Source organism: Stomoxys calcitrans, chromosome 2 (assembly GCF_963082655.1).
Source record: "Stomoxys calcitrans chromosome 2, idStoCalc2.1, whole genome shotgun sequence".
Classification (NCBI taxonomy): Eukaryota; Metazoa; Arthropoda; class Insecta; order Diptera; family Muscidae; genus Stomoxys; species Stomoxys calcitrans.
Genome location: NC_081553.1, coordinates 17,078,124 through 17,097,956, shown reverse-complemented (window position 1 = coordinate 17,097,956; position 19,833 = coordinate 17,078,124). Strand labels below are relative to the sequence as shown.

Genomic DNA, 19,833 nt, shown 5'->3' with positions numbered 1-19,833 from the left:
CTATGAGTTTCACGTGGTAAATATTGATTTTTAATGCCTGATAAAGTAGAACCTCATGTTCTATAGGTAATATATTGTAATCTTTACAAGATTTTATTAGACATTATTTAATCGAAAAAAAAAGGATGAGCCCATTATAAATTATAGGGCAGAGGTAAATGTTGGCAGGAAGTTTAACGTAAAATCAATAGTAAATAACAAATTAATGGATCGAAAAAATATTTGTAATGCTTCTTTCGCCTTCACTGATAAAAATTTAATACTTTTTCTATTATTAAAATTGTAGCTGTTTGATTTAAGTTTATCCTATTATATGGCGACTGTCACAGCTCCGCCTGAATTTTACATACTCGACATGGGTAGAAAAAAAAATTTCTTTTTTTTGTAATTTATATATATTTTTTTTAATTTTTATATATATTTTTTTTTAATTTTTATATATATTTTTTTTAATTTTTATATATATATTTTTTTAATTTTTATAATTTTTTTTAATTTTTTTAATTTTTTTTTTATTTTTAATTTTAAATTTTTTTTATTAAATTTTTTATTTGTTTTTTTCATTTAATTTTTTTTATTTAATTTTTTTATTTAATTTTTTTATTTAATTTTTTTTATTTAATTTTTTTTATTTAATATTTTTTATTTAATTTTTTTTATTTAATTTTTTTTTATTTATTTTTTTTATTTAATTTTTTTTATAAATATTTTGAAATTTTATATATATATATATATATATATATATATTGTTTGATTTTTTTTAATATTTATTTATTTTTTTAATTTTTTTTTTAATTTTTATTTATTTTTTATTTTTTATTTTTTTTTTTAATTTTTATTTTTTTTTTTAATTTTTATTTTTTTTTTTAATTTTTATTTATTTTTTATTTATTTTTTATTTATTTTTTTATTTTTTTTTTTAATTTTTATTTTTAATTTTTATTTTTATTTTTTATTTTTTTTTTATTTTTTTTTTTAATTTTTATTTATTTTTTTATTTTAATTATTTTAATTTTTTTTTAATTTTTTTTTAATTTTTTTAATTTTTTTAATTTTTATTTATTTTTTTTTTTAATTTTTATTTATTTTTTTTTTTAATTTTTATTTATTTTTTTTTAATTTTTATTTATTTTTTTTAATTTTTCTTTATTTTTTCTTTATTTTTTTTTAATTTTTATTTATTTTTTTTTTAATTTTTATTTATTTTTTTTTAATTTTTATTTATTTTATTTTTAAATTTTTATTTATTTTTTTATTTTCGATTTAATTTTTATTTTTATGTTTTTATTTAATTTTTATTTTTTTAATATCTATATATACTTTTAATGCTTATGATATTTAAATTTTTATATACAATTTTATTTTTTAAATTTTTATATATTTAAATTATTTTTATAAGATTCAAAATTTTTATTTATTCTTATTTTATTTATTCATTTAATATTTTATTTGTTTGTTAGTTTTGTATAAATTTTTATTTATTTATATTAATATTTTTGTTTTACTAATAATTTAATTATTTTGTTGTTTATTATTTATTTTCATTTATTTTTAATTTCTTATTTATTATTAATTTATTTATTTTGTATTGAGTTATTTATTGTTTATTTATTCGTTATTTATTTTACAATGTTTAAAATAATTTTTTAATTTTCTTTTAAATTGCAAAATTGTTTGTAGGTAATTTCTATTGTTATAAAGGTTTTGCTTCTTTTTACTTTTTAATTATTAGATTTTTTTTAATTCATCTTTTCATAGAGCTAGGTATAATGAAAACAAGCTCTTCTAATTTTTTAGGGAAAACTAGTCGTGAGTTTTGTGCGATCATAGTTCATAAAATTTTAATTCATACCACAATTTTCCATGGTAGCGACAAAAATGTTTTTACTTCACACTTGGCCGATTAAAAATTATTGTAGAATTAGGAAATTTGAAATATGGCTTTTACACAAATTAATTTTCACTTTGCAAACAACAATGAAGTTGACTTCATCAATGTACAGTATTTTTGATTTGCAACTCAATAATTCATACAGATTTTGTTTAGAATGGAACACTTTGAGGAGAACACTTAAGATTGAAATTTACGCACACATGTACTACACATGTAATGCACCGGTCTCTGTTTCATGAGCCTTAAAATCGTGTCTTTCAAAATCTTTTAAAATAAAATAGTAGTATTTTCTTTAACGTGTGGATATGTCAGAGTTTATCACCGTATTGATTCAGCCAAATGTTAACAGCAATTAAAATAAAATAATTTCATTAGTCTCGCGTTTACTTATAGAGAAAAAAACACTTCTTCCGGTATTCACCGAAAAAATTGCCACGGACGAATGAGGCGGCCACATGATCTATAAAGCACTGCTCGACGCTTGCTAATTTTTGACTAACTATTTTACACAATTGAAATGAACATGAGGGAGGGAATTAATTGTTATTAAATAATTTAAGTCACGTTTTAAATGTTTTCCTTTTTGTCATTATTTTCATTAATTCGGACTTATTTGTTGTTGTTGCTGGTGTGTAGTAATTTGTTTTTAGAAATTTTTATTGTTTTATTTTCACTTTGATCTTGATTTTAATCTGAAAGGTCTTCCTTTTTCTTCCTTAATTAAGTATTGGATATTTTAATTAAATTTTTAATGCACACCTTCGATGTCGGGCATTTTTTGAATAAAACAATTTTCCTCGTCAACGTTGGAAAGCCTTTTGGGTCGCATTCGCCGACTTGTATTAGGATTTATCGGGATTTTCTAGGTGTAGAACGACGTTTATACAGAGGTGGCCTGTCAGTGGCGTGCGTTTCTCGATCCGCTCGGCAACACTTTCGAAAAGCAAATGAATGAATGAAATTTCTGGTGATAAGGTTTCACTTAGTTTATATATGGACAAGAGAGCCTAACAATAAGAGGCGTCAGGCTGGCATGTGCCTGTTGTTGTGCTCATAGATTTTCGACAGCTAACAAACATTTCAACGTTCTTTGAGAGCCGAAACCCACCAATAATCTTAGGTAGTGCCTGAGCTGAGCGAGCGTTGAGAAGTAAACATTATCATAATCTTGATCATCAACAGCTAGCTCAGCCATAAGTAACAGCAAAATCACTTTGATAATTTTTTTGTCATTACGGGCTCGATTTCTGTTAATTGTTGTCATTCTTGGCGATAAGAATTTTTGTTGTGCGAGAGATTATGTCTCAGATTGTCTACCTAACTTCATATATATCCCATTTATGACAGTTGGCATTTTGATGTACAAAAATAAATTTCTTAGTGGCGGCTCAAAAAGGTATTCTTGATTTTTGGCTTCATTTAGCACCGATTACCTGCCGTTAATGACATCTCAAGGAGTTTTCGGTTGATACGGTTGCAGATAATACACTTGTAGTGCTATGTCCACTGATTTCTATGTCACATGTTATTGGTCTACGAAGAATTGTAGTCATCGTGTGCATTTGTCTATAATTTTGAGGGTAATTTTCTTTCAGGGTTATTATTGTTTTAATTAAATATTAAATGATAAGATGTGTTTTCGTTATGACCATTAAATAGCTATCAATTTTTTTTTTAAATGGAAAAATACCTTTCTCAGGTGAAGGCTCTTTTGTGGAAAGTTTTGGCAAATATTCCATGAGCAACATATGTATGTTCCTTAAGTCTTCGAGCAACGATTGGCTGCTTTTTGAATAACATGCAGCGAAAAGTATTGTTTTATATTAATTTACCACAAAATTGATTGTGGAAAATTTGTTAAAGTTTTTCAATGGAAAATTTTCCTATGATATGTATATAATTGGATAATTTCGTTTCACTCGGTATTTTAATAATTAACCGCAATGATTCGTTTTTTTGGTTGTTGTTGTTGTAGCAGTTTATTGTGTACTATCTTTCGTCTGCTTGATTCTGTTGAGTGTCAAGACCCAGGAACTCCGCGACTAAGATGGGGTGCGTCCACAGGGATCTGGGTCTGAGTCGAGTGGGTCTGGCCGGGCAGTTAAACAGGTGACGTGTATCGTGCGGTCCCTGGTTACAGTCGGGACATACATCTTGCACGTCGGCATCAATCCTAGCTCTGTGGGAATTGAGGCGGCTGCATCTGCCGGAACGTAATTGAGCCAGAATCACTCTGGTTTGCCGGGGGAGGTCGATTTCTTCGGGTGCAATGGGTGGCGGTCGTACTCCAAGGACTACATTCACCCGGTAGCCAGTTAACGCGTCTGCTACCGTGTCTGCATGAATGTTGTTCAGACCCGCTTGATATGCCGCTTGATCTAGAGGTTCTCTCTTGTAGCGCTGGACCTCACGCTCTAGATCATGTAGATCTACCTTAAGGCTTCTGGGCGGTGGGTATCTATCCACAAGATGATGATTTGGATGATTTCTGCGATAACAGCCCAAAAGGTATTGCTTAGACAGCATGTAGTTATGTCTTCGCACTGGTAGGATCTTTGTCTCCTGGTCGAGGTGGTCCACATGAGAACTAAGGAGGCAGCCCGTCGCAGTTCGGAGGGCGGCATTCTGACAGATCTGAATATTATTCCACTGCGTGTCACAAAGCTGACGTGACCACACTGGCGCTGCATAACTTACCACAGACCGGCCAATTGCTTTGTACGTGGTCAACAAGGTTTCTTTGTCTGCACCCCAAGTGCTGCCAGCGAGTGACTTGAGGACCTTATTTCTACTTTTGACTTTATTGCAGATTGCTGTGGCATGTGGGGAGAAAGTGTAGGAGCTGTCAAATGTAACTCCAAGTATTTTGGGACACTTGATGGTCGGAATCAATTCTCCATCGACCATCACAGTCAGCTCAGAATTCACCTCACGCGTATTTGTAGTGAACAGTGTGGCTGAAGATTTGGTGGCGGATATCTTCAGATTTCTTGCAGCGAAATATGAGGCAAGCTCGTTGAGGTAGACGTTCAACCTATCGCAGATGTCATCAATGGGTGGGGGGCCTGATGCCAAGATCGTACAGTCGTCCGCATATGATACGATCTCTATGCCGTCTGGAGGAGGTGGGATGGAGGAAAGGTAGAGGTTAAACAGAGCCGGAGATATCACCCCGCCTTGGGGAACTCCCTGTTTCACTCTACGGTGTTTTGACTTCTTGTCCCTAAATTCCACAAATGACTGGCGGCCACACAGATAATTCGCGACCCAACGTTTAAGGCCTGGCTGGAGGGACGTGTTGGCGATGTCCTCAAATAATTTGGCATGGCTGACCGTGTCGAATGCCTTCGATAGGTCCAATGCCACGAGGACCGTCCTATCACATGGCCTGGGTTGATTGAAGCCACGGCAAATGTGTGTGGTGATGGCATGCAAAGCTGTTGTTGTGCTGTGCAGTCTCCGAAATCCGTGTTGATGCTCGGCGAATGGAAATTCTCCTACGAGGCTCGGGAGGAGTAATGCCTCAAGCGTCTTAGCCACTGGTGAGAGAAGGGAGATCGGTCTGTACGACTCCCCCAAACTCGGGTCTTTACCAGGCTTCAGTAGCGGGATCACTCTGCCCATTTTCCAGACATCGGGAACTATAAGAGTGTTCAATGACAGGTTAAGGACAGTGGTAAGGTACTCAACTCCAGGTAAATCCAGATTCTTCAGCATCAATGTAGAGATTCCGTCGGGGCCCAACGCCTTGGAAGATTTGGCGCCACGGATGACATTCGTAACTTCGCCCACGGTAAATTGTGATGGCTGTTCATCGGCTCGGAGACCACGAATACGGCGAATGGCTCTCCTCCTTGCCCTGTCTCTCTCGGGATGCACGATAAATTGACGGTTGAACAACCTGGCGCATCTCTTCGGATCAGTCACGGTTAACTCGCCAAAAGTGACTGAGGTCCTGTCGTCCCGTCTACCGGGGTTCGAGAGAGACTTAACAGTGGCCCACAATTTGCCTGCACCGGTGCCTAAGTTACATTGCTCCAAGTGTTCCAGCCACAAATTCCGCTTATGTTCGTTGACTACCCTGTTTATTTCCAGATTCAGCTCGCTGATTCTGGGGTTAGCGGGGTCCATAGCACGAATCCCATCACGCTCGTCTGCGAGTACCACTGCTTGCGCCGGGAAATTGGGTCGCACTTGCGGTATTCGACCGGCTGGTATAAAGCGAGCGGCTGCTGCGTTGATGATGTCTCGGAATTTCCTCTCGGCCACAAGCACATCAGAGGGGGGTGGCAGTTCATTGAAGCGGCGATTGGTATACTCTCTGAAGCCAGTCCAATTGGCCTTCTTATAGTTGATGAACGTTCGGCGCTCAGAGGTTATGAAGTCGGGTGGTCGGTCGATGGTGAGGATTATGGGGAGGTGGTCTGACCCCAAAGAGATGACGGCTTGCCATGATACGTCACTCAGGAGATCAGGGGATGCGATTGAGATGTCTGGCGAGCTGCTGCACCTCCTCGTAATCCTAGTGGGGGCATCCTCATTCACCGTGCAAAACGTGGAGCTATCTATCTGCTCTGCCAAAGCTATGCCACGCTGGTCGTTGCCTAGGGGAGAATGCCATGACGAGTGATGTGCATTGAAATCCCCCAGAACCAGACGACTATGGCCAGATAGCAACCCACTTATGTCGGGGCTGTAGGCCTGGCCATTAATCGGGACACAGCTGCCAACCGGCGGTATATACACGTTGTATATCTCTATCTCGGCAGTACCAGACTTGACTGCTACCCCCATACATTCCATGTATGGGTCACTAGCGTCAAGCGCAGGCGAGATAGGTCTATACTGCACGGAATGGTGTATAACGAAGGCCAATCCCCCACCTCCATTCCTTGAGCGATCCTTACGTAGCACATTGTAGCCGTGACAACTGTGCAAGCTGCAGGTGTTAGTCAGCTTTGTCTCCTGGATCGCTGCGACCGATATGCTCTTCCGACTCATAAAATCCACAATCTCATCAATCTTGCCTCGCAGTCCATTGCAGTTTAACTGCAGGAACGATACATTTCCCGACACTGGCCTGGCAATAGTAGGGCTAGGGTGCTGTCTTTGCATAAATTGCCGTACGGGAGAGGTCGGGGGGATCACATAGTCCGACGACGAGGACGCCGAAGGCGACGACGGCGACGCTTGTGACCCACTGCTGGCTGTGTTCGCACAGCACCTAGCGACATAGCCAGTATGACTATACTCCCGTAGCGAAGTTAGGCCAGAGCAAGAACGGAAATGTACCCACTCCAAGCACCTGTTACACCTCACCGACACTGACCGATGATGAAGGCGGTTCTGGCAAACGGAACAGAACCAGGGTCCGGGGTTCTTTTCAATCCCGGCACGGACCAAAAGCATACGGAGAAGGCACTCCGGGATGTGCCTCTCCCATGACGAAAAAAGACGAACACGTACACTGAGGCGGCAGCCCTTGCCGATGAAGATTCTATCGGGTCAATCCGGTACGTACAACCGGCTGCCATGGGATTGTCGTTTTTTTGGTATTTTTTTATTGTTGTATAATTTTAGGGGGTATTGGAAGTTGTTAACTCTGACTATATGTGAGGCTAAGTTATAGTAAAATGTATATTGACCTTGACAGTATTCGGAAAATGATGTATGTATGAACATACGTTACATTAGGACCGACATTACCAAAACAATGTAGATTGCAAATAGGTTTATTAGGTTTATATTGGTTGTATATTTTATTCCATACAATAATGTATAATCTATTCAAAATTTGACATTTTGGTTTTGTTTATGCCGAGCCATTTTAAAAAGTTTGCAATGCGTTGTAATTTTTGTTGTTTTCTTTCCTAGACATTTTTAAAAGGGTTTGATTTGACGTTGAAACAGATAAACCCCTCCAAAGTGATGGATGGGCACGTTAACCTGTTATTTTGATACTAAGTAGAATGTATACAAATACTCATAAAAATTGGGGAAGTGATTTTTTCACGCTTTTTAAATGTTTAGGATGAATATGTCACTATCACATGATTGTTTTATTATGGCAACAATTTTTTTAATATGGTAAAACTATTTTTATTTATAATTTTAATATCGGGTATGTTTTGGAATTCACCTTCACTTTTTCTTTAGGGGCATTATGCGAAATTTTCGTTTCCGATACCCCTACCAATAAATTCTATTGCAGGTACGCAGCTCAAATGAAATTTTCTTTGCGTAACAGGGAGACATAATAGGCATTGCAGTATTTTTTTCCTGCAATTACTAAAGTAGATGTATGTGTTGATAGGTCCATGCAACATGAAATAGAGTTATTTGCGAATAAAAACGTTTAATTTCAGTACATGTGTACTTTATTAGCCACAAATTATTAAAAACCGGGCAAAATTATAAATCGATGTTTGGCGCCATCTTTTTGTCTAAACAACTATTTTTCAGTGGAGACATAAATGTCTTTGCTGCAACCAAATATTTCATTTGAAGTGCGTACTCCACTTTAAACCCAAATTGTAATGTAATTTTTACGTTAAGAAGCCCAAACATATTTTTTGTGAAAAACTTTTTTGGTTTTATAGTTTATTTTTATTTAATTTTTTATTGATAAACTTTTTTTTTTATTTTGTCTTATTTTTTTGTTAATTATTTGTCTTATTTAATTTTAGGCATTGTTTTAATGTTAATCAAATTGGTTTTGTTTCTTCGACCTTTTTTATATAAAAATTGAAAGTTGACCTCGAGCTTGATTATTAAAATTAAATTTTTATATTTTTACTATTGTGTTTTTAATTGTATTTTTTTTGTTGTTAAGTTTTTTGTTTTATTTTTATACAATCGGATATTGTCCGGCTGCATACCCGTAGTGTTCTCTGTTTCTAATACAAATCCCCTTTTTTAAAGATCACTCTATACAAAACACCGATACTACCCGTGTTGTTATATGGTTCTGAGGCATGGGTACTTGTGAAAGCACGAGAGGCGATGCTTGAAGTGTTTGAGAGAAAGATTCTTCGTAAAATATATGACCCAGTTTGCATTAATGGAGAATATAGGCGTTGAATGAGCCACGAGCTGTATGGACTGTATGACGACGATAGTATGTTACACATATCAAAATACAACGGCTGCGTTGGCTAGAGCATGTTGTCAGAATGAATGAATTTTAATTATTATTATTATTAATTTTTTTATTTTTATTATTAATTTTGTTATTTTTATTATTAATTTTGTTATTTTTATTATTAATTTTGTTATTTTTATTATTAATTTTTTTTATTTTTATTATTAATTTTTTTATTTTTATTATTATGTCTTTTATTTTTATTATTTTTTTTATTTTTATTATTATTTTTTTATTTTTATTATTATTTTTTTATTTTTATTATTATTTTTTTATTTTTATTATTATTTTTTTATTTTTATTATTATTTTTTTATTTTTATTATTATTTTTTTATTTTTATTATTATTTTTTTATTTTTATTATTATTTTTTTATTTTTATTATTATTTTTTATTTTTTTTTATTATTTTTATTATTTTTTATTTTTATTATTATTTTTTTATTGTTATTATTATTTTTTTATTTTTATTATTATTATTATTTTTTTATTTTTATTATTATTATTATTTTTTTATTTTTATTATTTTTTTATTTTAATTATTTTTTTATTTTTATTATTATTTTTTTATTTTTTTTTTATTTTTATTATTATTTTTATAATTTTTTGTTGTATTATTTATTTTTTTTTGTTTTATTTTTTTTGTTATTTTATTTTGATTTTTGTTTTATTTGTTATTGTTTTTTATATGTTTTATTCAATTCCATTACTTTTTTTATTTTAATATGTAGTTTTTACTATTTTTTTATATTTCACTATATATATATATTTTTTTTCTATATATTTTTTAATTTGTAAATATATTTTTACATGTCATATTTTTTTAATGTATTTTTTATTTATATCTTAATATTTATTTATTTTATAATATGCGTTTATAATTTTTTAAAATTTTTAATATATGATTTTTTTTATGTACCGATTGGGTTGCCCAAAAAGTAATTGCGAATTTTTCATATAGTCGGCGTTGACAAATTTTTTCACAGCTTGTAACTCTGTAATTGCATTCTTTCTTCTGTCAGTTATCAGCTGTTACTTTTAGCTTGCTTTAGAAAAAAAAATGTAAAAAAAGTATATTTGATTAAAGTTCATTTTAAGTTTTATTAAAAATACATTTACTTTCTTTTAAAAAATCCGCAATTACTTTTTGGGCAACCCAATATTTTTGCTATTTCAATTTCTCTGAAAAATATTTTCCGTCCGCATTAGTAGAGTATGACTATCATGAGTAATGGCACATCTTGAAATATATAGTTTGCATTCCGCGAGTGATTGTCATATTATTGTTCTAGTTCATAAACTTGCATACCTTACATGAAGACGCTACACAAGAATGATAAAGATGGAAGTAATTAACAGGCTAAATTAGGTTTACATTTTGTCATTATTGCTTGATTCGCTGGCCGATCTTGAAAACTCAAAATATATGTTTGTACTAAGTTGACAATATTTAAGCTGTATTATCGAGACTGCCCCAGTACTGACCGATTTCTGCTGCTTTTTTCAGCCTTTAAGGGCAGCAAGAAGGAAGTATCAAATAATTTTTCTATGGGGCAATCAATTACTTTCTAATTCCGTCCAGGTTGTACAGGAGAATACAAGCTTTGGAATAATCTAATAAACTTCTTCCAAATTCATACATACTATGCCGATATACGTTTAAAAGTTTTAAGCTTAAACAAAAATTATTAAGAGTTAACAAAAATATTGTTTTTGCTAATTTAGTTTTTAATATCTGTGTCTTGTTTTTTCTTTGTCTATAAGCATGTCGTGAGGAAACTAAAATAGTTTCCTCCATGAATAAAAAAAATGCATACGTCAAACATACATGTACCATAGTAACTGTCTTATCGTAGAGTGAAGCTAAAAGTGAGATAATTAAAATGCGGTCACAAATTCGTGTTCCATGCACAAAAATATTTCATTTTATGATTCAAACTTTTTATCCAAATGCATTAGATTTATTTATGTATGTCTTATCATATATGGCTATGACAATATGCGCGGTTACAAAGAGATTTTGGGGGTGCACTTGCTGGTAAAATAGTTTTTGTTACAATGCATTTTGCAATTGAATCCTGATATTTATTTTGTGCCCTTATATTGACTAACGTTTTGATCATATGATTTTGCTTCTGAATGTGTTCCCTATTCCTAGTAGGCAGTCTTTCTTTTTTTTCCATAAACAGTGTTGTTGTTTATGGTTGGGTGGGGAGTCTACAAAACCAATTTCTTTTGTAATCTCATAAGTATAATAATTTATTTAGATTTTAGTCAGTGTTAAGTATTTTTGGCCAAATAGACTAACTCTCGAATAAGATCCTTCTTTTCTGAGAAAAATTTTGAGAAAGGGAATTTTGAATTTTCGATATCAGCCGTTTTACTATTTTTTGGGAAAAAGAATATTGAATGGAAAAATAAGGTTGTTAAAAATATTTACAAACATGTTTAGGGTTGCTTTTGTAATGTCATATTTTTTGTATTTAAATAGTGCACAACTATGGCTTACTGTTGATATTTTTATGTTGTGATAACAACTTTCCGACTTCACCATTTTATAGATTGTGTCGTGTCGTCCCTTGTTGCATGCGGGACGCACTTCCTATACGTTGGAATAAAGTTGGCTAAATCTGCCGGATCGTTCTTGGGTAGAACTACTTCAGTGAGAAGTATAGATGTTTCCTTCTTCGACTTCGTCGTCATGAATGCTTTAGTGGTCTGGCTGAAACGCTGCTTTATTTATAGGCCTACTTTTTTGGAGCTCAAATTTGAAGATTTGATCAAGATTTCCGGGAGGCGGCCGCTTCTCTTTAGTTCTAGACATAGTGCTGCCGAAAAGCGACTTATGGATTTATTCCTACTGTATGTGTGTGGCACCAAGTATTTTTGAATAATTGGATGGTCTAAAGTGCAATGTTGCAAGTTTGTCCACGAACATTGCATTGAGGGATATGCAGAAGACTTCATGCTTTTTTAGGCATAATGATAAGGGCCTCCTTTAACTATGCGATTCCGAACGGCTTGTCCCTTAGCGACATCTCTTTATACATATGGTCTAAGGATATTAAAATATGAACCAAATGGAGGCAAACACAAATGCAGCCCGGATGAAAAAAAAAGAAAACATCGCCTCGTACTTCCGAAGAATAGTTGATATGGTGTAAAGATTTCAAAGAAATAAAGAAAAGTAATTGGCAGCTAATAAAAGTAGCAAAGAAGGAATGACAGGTTGTGGGCCACCGCCAGGAGTGTCAATGTATTTCCATTATATGAACTGCAGCAGATGTATTGCAAATTAACTTGGATATAAATCCAGTAAGCCATCTCTTTAAGTGTTTTAAATAATTTTAGGATTGGAGCAGCTAAAGAAAACCATTGATAAGCGCAGTAAAAAGCGACATAAAATTATCTTTTACACGTTAAAAAAAAAGATAGTTCAACAGTGCTTTAGATTAAAGATAAAATGTTTATTCATGGTGTTTCACAACTTCTATCATTTTTCGTGGTGGTTTAGTCATTTGTTTACACATTTTATTGCTGCGGGACTGCCAAAACACTATTACCCATAACAAATGACTAAAGTTGTCATACATAATACAAAATTTAATTTTGGTTTCATTGTCAGACAACCACTCAACACATAATAAACCCATAAAAGACATATGCAAATCTCCTATTGTGGGTACATGGCATATTATTTAAACCGGGAGAACCCAACAAATGTTGTTTTTTTTTTTTTTTTTGATGAAAAAGTGAAAAATATTTTCCGTATATAGTAAATTGTTCGTAAATGCGTAGTAAGAAGTGGTATCATATAAAAAACCAGTTAAAATTCATAATTTTTTATTCTAACTCCCTCCCGTCCATTAGTTTGGGGGAATTTTTCCCAAATGTTATCTCTTATTCTCCCTTTTGTTTTGATTCAGAATACCTACTTCCTTTCTTGGGAAATATTTTAATTTTTTCCAAGTTTGTTTTGAATAAGGGAAAAGGGAGGGTGTAGGGAAAAACTCTCAGGAAATTATTATTCAGAATAGGGGTGTCGTGTTGCAAATACAAAATATGAAATAAATAATAAATTGAAATAAAATAGGTATACGAGTACCATACTTATATATAATTTGTATTCTTTTTTTGTTTGCAGGTTCACACCGTCAAAGACAACTTGAAAATTCCCATTGCCGTTTTGAAAGCTGGTGAAACACGTGCCGTCAATCCTGACATTGAATTCTACGAAACATCCGCTACATTCAAATTGATCAAAGGCAACGGTCCCGTTTACATTCATGGCCAAAATATCAAAGATGAAGTGGAGGTGGTAGATATGGATGATGATGAGTCCGATGAAGAGGACGATGGCGAAGAGGAAGAGGATGAGGCACAACCACAAAAGAAGAAACAAAAAATGGAAAATAATGCCGATGGCAAAAATGCCAAAAATAAGAAGAAATAAATAATATAAGTTCAGCCAGTACTACCTCTCCTCTTTTTATGAAAACAGACATAAAAAACAAAAAACAAAAATAAAAAGTTGTAAAAAGAGAATATCACAAATCACTAACCCCTTAACGACCCTACTGGATAAGCTGGCTAGCGATAGCTTACTGCCAGACCACATATTAAGCAACTATTATTTTAAGTAACCTGCCTGTCCCCAGTACAGCGCTTGCAGCATGGATCGATCTCATATCAACAAAAAAAAATAAAAGAATTGTTTACCCAATGTCTCCAGATAGAAATATCACTCACTATGCTGGTGTTGATAATCATGCTGTGATGTGTGTGTATAGGAAGGCTTTAGTTCCTTGGTTCCTGTTTAAAAAAATTCTTCTAAATCTTTTTAAGGGATTTTTGTTTTTAATAATTACACTTGATTTGAGAATTATGCTTATTTTTACCATACTTGTTTACAATATTAGAAATTGTAAGTCCCTCCCAATCCCCCGGAAAAATCAGTTTACCTTGATCATTGTTCTTGGACAAATTCTATGTTATCAGCCTCCCAAGGATATAGAAATGCAGTTACTTAACAATCACATACTATCGAGAAACCTAAACAACAACAATAACAATACCTATCCCCATACTAAAGATGAAAAATATGTAAGATGGAAAAAAATGAAATAAGAAAGTAAAAAAAAAAAATAAAAGAAAGAAATTATTCAGGTATCGTAATGTTTGAGAAAAGTTAGGAAACAAAACTAAAATGTTAACAAAAAGAGTTTTGATCGATAAACGTTTGTGCATGTTACCAGTGCAGCAGTATATATAACAATATCTGTTGTGGCTATAACGACGGCGATTCTATAGGCATTTTTTTTTATACAATAACAGAGAAAGAAAACCAATAATACATACTAAACAAACAAAACCTACACAAACAATATAAACAAATCATACATTTTTATAAAATGCTATGTAAAATTTTCTTTTCTTACTTAACTTTATATCCATAAGGCTAAATAAGGAAACAATTCCATTATACGAAATGAAATCCAAAATAAATTTTGAAAAAACAATAAAAAAAAAACAAAAAAACTATGTAATGTGTTTAAAATTAATAAAATTCTTGCATGGTAAAAACAAATAAAAACGATTGGCACATTTTAACACTCAAATTGATCACCAAAAGCGGGATAGCTGTGAGCTAGAGCTGGCAAACTATCGATAATCGTAACATTCGTATTTTCGATAGTTTCAATAATAAATGTCGACAGTATCAATACTATCGTTAATTTCCCATCATCTATGTTTCAAACGAAACCGAGAAGTAAAAATTAGGAGCAATATCAATGCAAAGACCAAATAAAATCAAGTTTAATAAAGTCAGTTGGAAGTCATGAGAGAGATCATCGTACAAAATGTTAGCCTAATCGGATGAAAATTGCGCCCTCTATAGGTGCAATGTCTTAAAGTATACGTTCAGTGTCGGATTGCTAATTTTTTTTTAGTTTTGCAAAAAATTTAACTTTTGCGATAATATCGATGGGAAAAATATTAATCGATATTCAGTCAAAAAATTAAATATCGATATTTTGCCAGCTCTACTGTGAGCACCCCACATCCTGGAACATTGAGGTCCGATGGGTGTGGTGTTCAATGCTGTCACGAAAAGCTTGCGGATAGTGGAATACTTCTTACGGAATAGCTGAACGACAGTCGCGGACAATCAGCGGTATGGAGCGGAGAATTTCAGTGAGAGGCCAGGCCGCACCGGCTCTTGCACGAATACTGAGTGCCTATGATGCGAGTTATTGGCCCCTTTGAATAACCAATGGCCATCTTGTTCGATAGTTGGAACAACTACCTTGCTCACTTATGGTGCTTGACGAGGATCGCAACCTTCACATGAAAATGTGCCTACAACAACCAAAAGCGATCTTTCAAAAAAAAAAAAAGGGTTAAGAACTCTTTAAACGAGTTTAAAGTTCATGAAAATATTCGGCTGACTGATTTGTGGACAATCATCGTGCATCGAGGGGAGAGTTTCGGTGAGGATAAACGGGGTTTTGGCACGTAGGTCTGTGCTGCAGTTGCCGTAACGCTTGTTGTAGTAGCAGTGTGTGGTACACTGAGGCGGCAGCCCTTGCCGATGAAGGAATTCATCGGGTCAATCCAGTACATACAACTGGCTGCCTTGGGATTGAACCGTAACGAAGCCGGAAAGCTTGTGATCAGTGTTGCCTACCAAAATTTAAGAAAAATCCTATTCAACCTGACCAAAACCTACCAAATGTCCTACAAACCAAAAATACGGGTTTAAACCCACCATTGAAAAGTTGGCCATTTTGTCATTCTATTTGAAAAACACCTAATTGTGCATCTTCAATCCTACAAAGTATACATACTAGACGTCGTAATATTCAAAGACGATGTAGCCATGTCTGTCCGTCGATCTCTTAAAATGACTTCACAGACTAAAGCTTAAAGATGGCCAATATCTTTATATAGCACCCTTTATACCCATCACCTAATAAGAATTTCTGTGTTCATAAAAGTCATAATTTTACCCCGATTTCAATGAAAAACTGTGCTGAGTATGTATAAAGAGATCTCCCGATTTAACGTCTTGAGCCAATAAATGTGCATTTACCACACATTTTCGCCGCTACGGTGAGTTGCATGGACCCACCCCTCAACATCTGAGTATGGACCAGATTGACCATATTTGTATGTAACTTCCATATAGCCTTATCTCCGGTTGAAGACATTGAATGGATAAAAGCCGGATTTCTTACCCAGAATTTACGAAATTTGGAAGAGATCCCATGACACTCATTACAGTCTATATCACAACTTTGTAACAGTATTGGGCCCCACGACATCCATAGTTTTGTTCTGCTCTCTTAATGAATACGCAGAAACGACGAGAAGTGAATTAATTTCAAGTTATCAGCGACAATTTTTTTTTAGTAATTTACTTGGTATTTACATATTGGAAAAACCTACCAACAATTAACTTTAGTTTAGCCTACCAACCTATCAAGAGAATAAAAACTTACCAATTTTGGTAGGAACCTACCAAAAACGGCAACACTGCTTGTGTTGTTTGATCAAACTGTCAATCTCCTAGCTAAGTTCATTATTCTACCGTTGATTCGGCTAAGTTGATTACATTTCAATGCTTAACTTACTGCTTTAACACTAAAATTTATGCGTCGAATATGAAATGCAACCCAATTTGAGTTGAGTTACCAACGGCCAAATTTTTATAGAAATTTCCATTCCTATTTAGAGTTTTACTTAGTAGCTGAGCTCTCAAAATACTGTTTTAAACGTAAGATTTCCAAATTTGTACTAATTTTTATTTCATGGGTTTATCTCCTGGCAAAGCAACTATAATTGTGCGACAATTCATAATCGACCCCATTTACATCGTAGCAATGCGATAACAACCCCTTGGTCTCATGCCAGGTAATCGTCCATCTGGGATGTGAAGCAGGTGCCTGCTGCTCAGATGATTAAAAAACCTTTAAGACCCTCGAATCATACTTCCACGTCAACTATTTTAACGAGGCTATGTACAAAGAAATTCGAAATACCTTTTCATCTTTGATTTGGACACCGATAATGGAAATATTGTGCGATAAGTTTGGGCCGAGCCGAATCATGTAAAGATTTCACTATGAATCATTTGGTAAAAATTTTTCCGACCATGAACTAAAATATTTGTCGTAAGGTATAATTGAAACGCATATTCAAATTTCTTAAAACCTTTCTGAATACATTTCTCAATTTCAGTTTAATAGGTTAGGTTGAAATGAGGGTGCAGATATTAATCCGCCCCATGTCATTATGGACATACACCTTAGCCACTAATCGGCTTGTGCCGAAAAAGGAAATTTTAGGTTAGGAATTTCGTGCTATTTACAAAATCCTTAATAGTTTCCACACCACTCCCCTAAGTTGGTTTATGTCTGGTATCGTGTCCGCTCCTAAGTACCAGTGTCTGTTGGCCGAGAAGCCGGGCAATGACATAGGAAATGCTCCTACGTTTCATCATCTTCCCCACATGCTATCACTTGCTGCACAGATTATGCATAAGTGAGCTCGTAGTCCTATGTGTCCCGTTATGACACCAAAATCTATACTGACCTTGTTACTACCTTTCAGTAATAGTCTCGTACTCTCACGAAACAGGTCACCCCATAGAATTTTCGGCGTCCTACCGACTGTTTCGCTGTACCACAATGTTACATTTGTCACCCACTCCCTTAAATCGAACTGCGTCGACCCGAAAGGTTCCGGGTTAACCAAGTTTATCGACGGCAGTTCTGTTGCCTATAAAACATAATCTGCACAACAAGAAGTCGAAATAAAGATTGGGGTTCTATTGGGTTGCCCAAAAAGTAACTGCGGATTTTTTAAAAGAAAGTAAATGCATTTTTAATAAAACTTAGAATGAACTTTAATCAAATATGTAATTGCCATTTTCTTCAATAACCTTTTGCCATCTTCCTGGCAAATTTGGCCTTTATCTGCAAAAAACTGAACCAAGTGGGATTTTATAGCCTCATCATTGCCGAAAGTTTTACCATTTAAGAAGTTCTGCAAAGATCGGAATAAATGGTAGTCTGATGGTGCAAGGTCAGGGCTATAAGGTGGATGCATCAAAAGTTTCCAGCCAAGCTCACTCAGTTTTTCCGAAGTGATTAAAGATGTGTGCGGTCTAGCGTTGTCCTGGTGGAATATGACACCTTTACGATTGACCAATTCTGGTCGCTTCTCCTTGATGGCTGTATTCAATTTGTCCAATTGTTGACAGTAAACATCCGAATTAATCGTTTGGTTCCTTGGAAGCAGCTCAAAATATACCACACCCTTCCAATCCCACCAAACAGACAGCATAACCTTCTTTTGGTGGATATCAGCCTTTGAAGTGGTTTGAGCTGGTTCACCATGCATCACAAGCGTTGATTCGGTTTGTTAAATGAATTTCTTTCATTACATGTGGTACCCAAATATCAAGCTTTTTCACCAGTCCAAGACTTTTTATGTGATAATGAACGGTTGATTTTGGTATATTTAACTTCTCTCCTATCTCGCTCAGTTACATGACGATCCAATTCGATTAATGCTTAAAATTTGGTTAAAATTTGTCAATGCCGACTATATGAAAAATCCGAAATTACTTTTTTGGCAACCCAATATTTGTTTAAGAAATTATTGGACATATTTTTCGTTTTTTGAATGTTATAGCTAGGTGTCTTGTCTTTCATGTCGCGAGCTTTCAAATCTTACCCCCAGTATTTGTCGTTATAGTTTATCTTAAGAGGCATCAATTTTAAATTTCAAAAGATTTCAATTTAAATATAGCGCCTTCAATGATCAGTTCAATTAACTATAATAAATAAAAAGTACTCAAAAGCATGGTCATTGCACGTGCTACAAAAAAGAAGCCAATATTTACTTTGGTCTATCTTTGGTAGTGGCAAATTAACAAGTCAAGAATTGGTAAAATAGTTGGTCAGTCATAGACTATTTGAGAACGCAGAAGAAATAAGAGCGATAACTATTTATGCAAACATTATCAGTGATGAAACTCAACTACCTCCAATAATTTGATTGTTTAATTAATTTTTACTGCCCTTTCTGTATGTCAATATTGATACGGCAGCAAATTATGTATTTTTGGTTGACTATTTGTATATTTAAATTTCAAATTATCGCATCCAACTAGGACGGTTTTGGAAAGACAAAATCAATTTCCTTAATCTTTATTGAATATCCCAAAAATTCACTCCCTAAGTTTAGGTGGTTATTTATGCAGAGTACACTCTGAGCATACACAAAATATAAGACCAATACATTAATAATTTGTGTACATCGTAAGTTTTTAATATCCATTTGATCTATAGCATGCGTTTAAGGCGTTTGTGAGGAACGTCAAACAAATTTCCTTAATTTTGATTAAAAATGCATCAATGAAGAATATTAAAAGTTCAGATAACCCACTTATTCCCGTTGTCGAAGGTGAAAATCGACATCAGTCGTAGTCGAAGGCGAATATTACATTTCGTGGCATTCTGTAACTTATTCGCCTTTTGATAATAGAAAAATATTGAAGTAAATAAAAAAATTATATAAAAGTAGGTTCCATACTCTTTCGACAAACAGGTCCGATGTAATTAAAATGTAATTAACTTATATATCGATCGTTTTCGTCAAATTTGACTTTCGAATTCGACTTACGTGATACCAAATATGTAAACGAATTTTCGTCCTCGGCAACCGTAATACCATTTTGTAAACAATTCGGCATTCGACTACGGCATCGCCAACCGGAATAAGGGGACAAA

At 33.8% G+C, this 19,833-nt stretch overlaps 2 protein-coding genes across 4 annotated transcripts in view; one reads left to right on the top strand and one right to left on the bottom strand.

Moving 5' to 3' along the window:
• Nucleotides 1-13,579, top strand: part of LOC106081858 (nucleoplasmin-like protein) — a 23,502-nt gene extending 9,923 nt beyond the window's left edge. The window contains exon 3 of the mRNA XM_013244095.2: nt 13,179-13,579. Within this exon, the coding sequence (XP_013099549.1) occupies nt 13,179-13,487 (309 nt within the window). The 3' untranslated portion in view covers nt 13,488-13,579. The remainder of the gene's footprint in view (nt 1-13,178) is intronic.
• The window catches only part of LOC106081857 (sodium-independent sulfate anion transporter), a 24,545-nt gene extending 4,712 nt beyond the window's left edge, over nt 1-19,833 (bottom strand). The window contains exon 1 of one of the 3 annotated variants that reach the window (XM_013244093.2): nt 19,727-19,833. In XM_013244093.2, the coding sequence (XP_013099547.2) occupies nt 19,727-19,796 (70 nt within the window). In that variant the 5' untranslated portion in view covers nt 19,797-19,833. Of the gene's footprint in view, nt 1-1,852; nt 2,205-2,653; nt 2,872-19,726 lie in introns of those variants that run through there. The other 2 variants (XM_013244092.2, XM_013244094.2) reach the window with 2 other exon arrangements.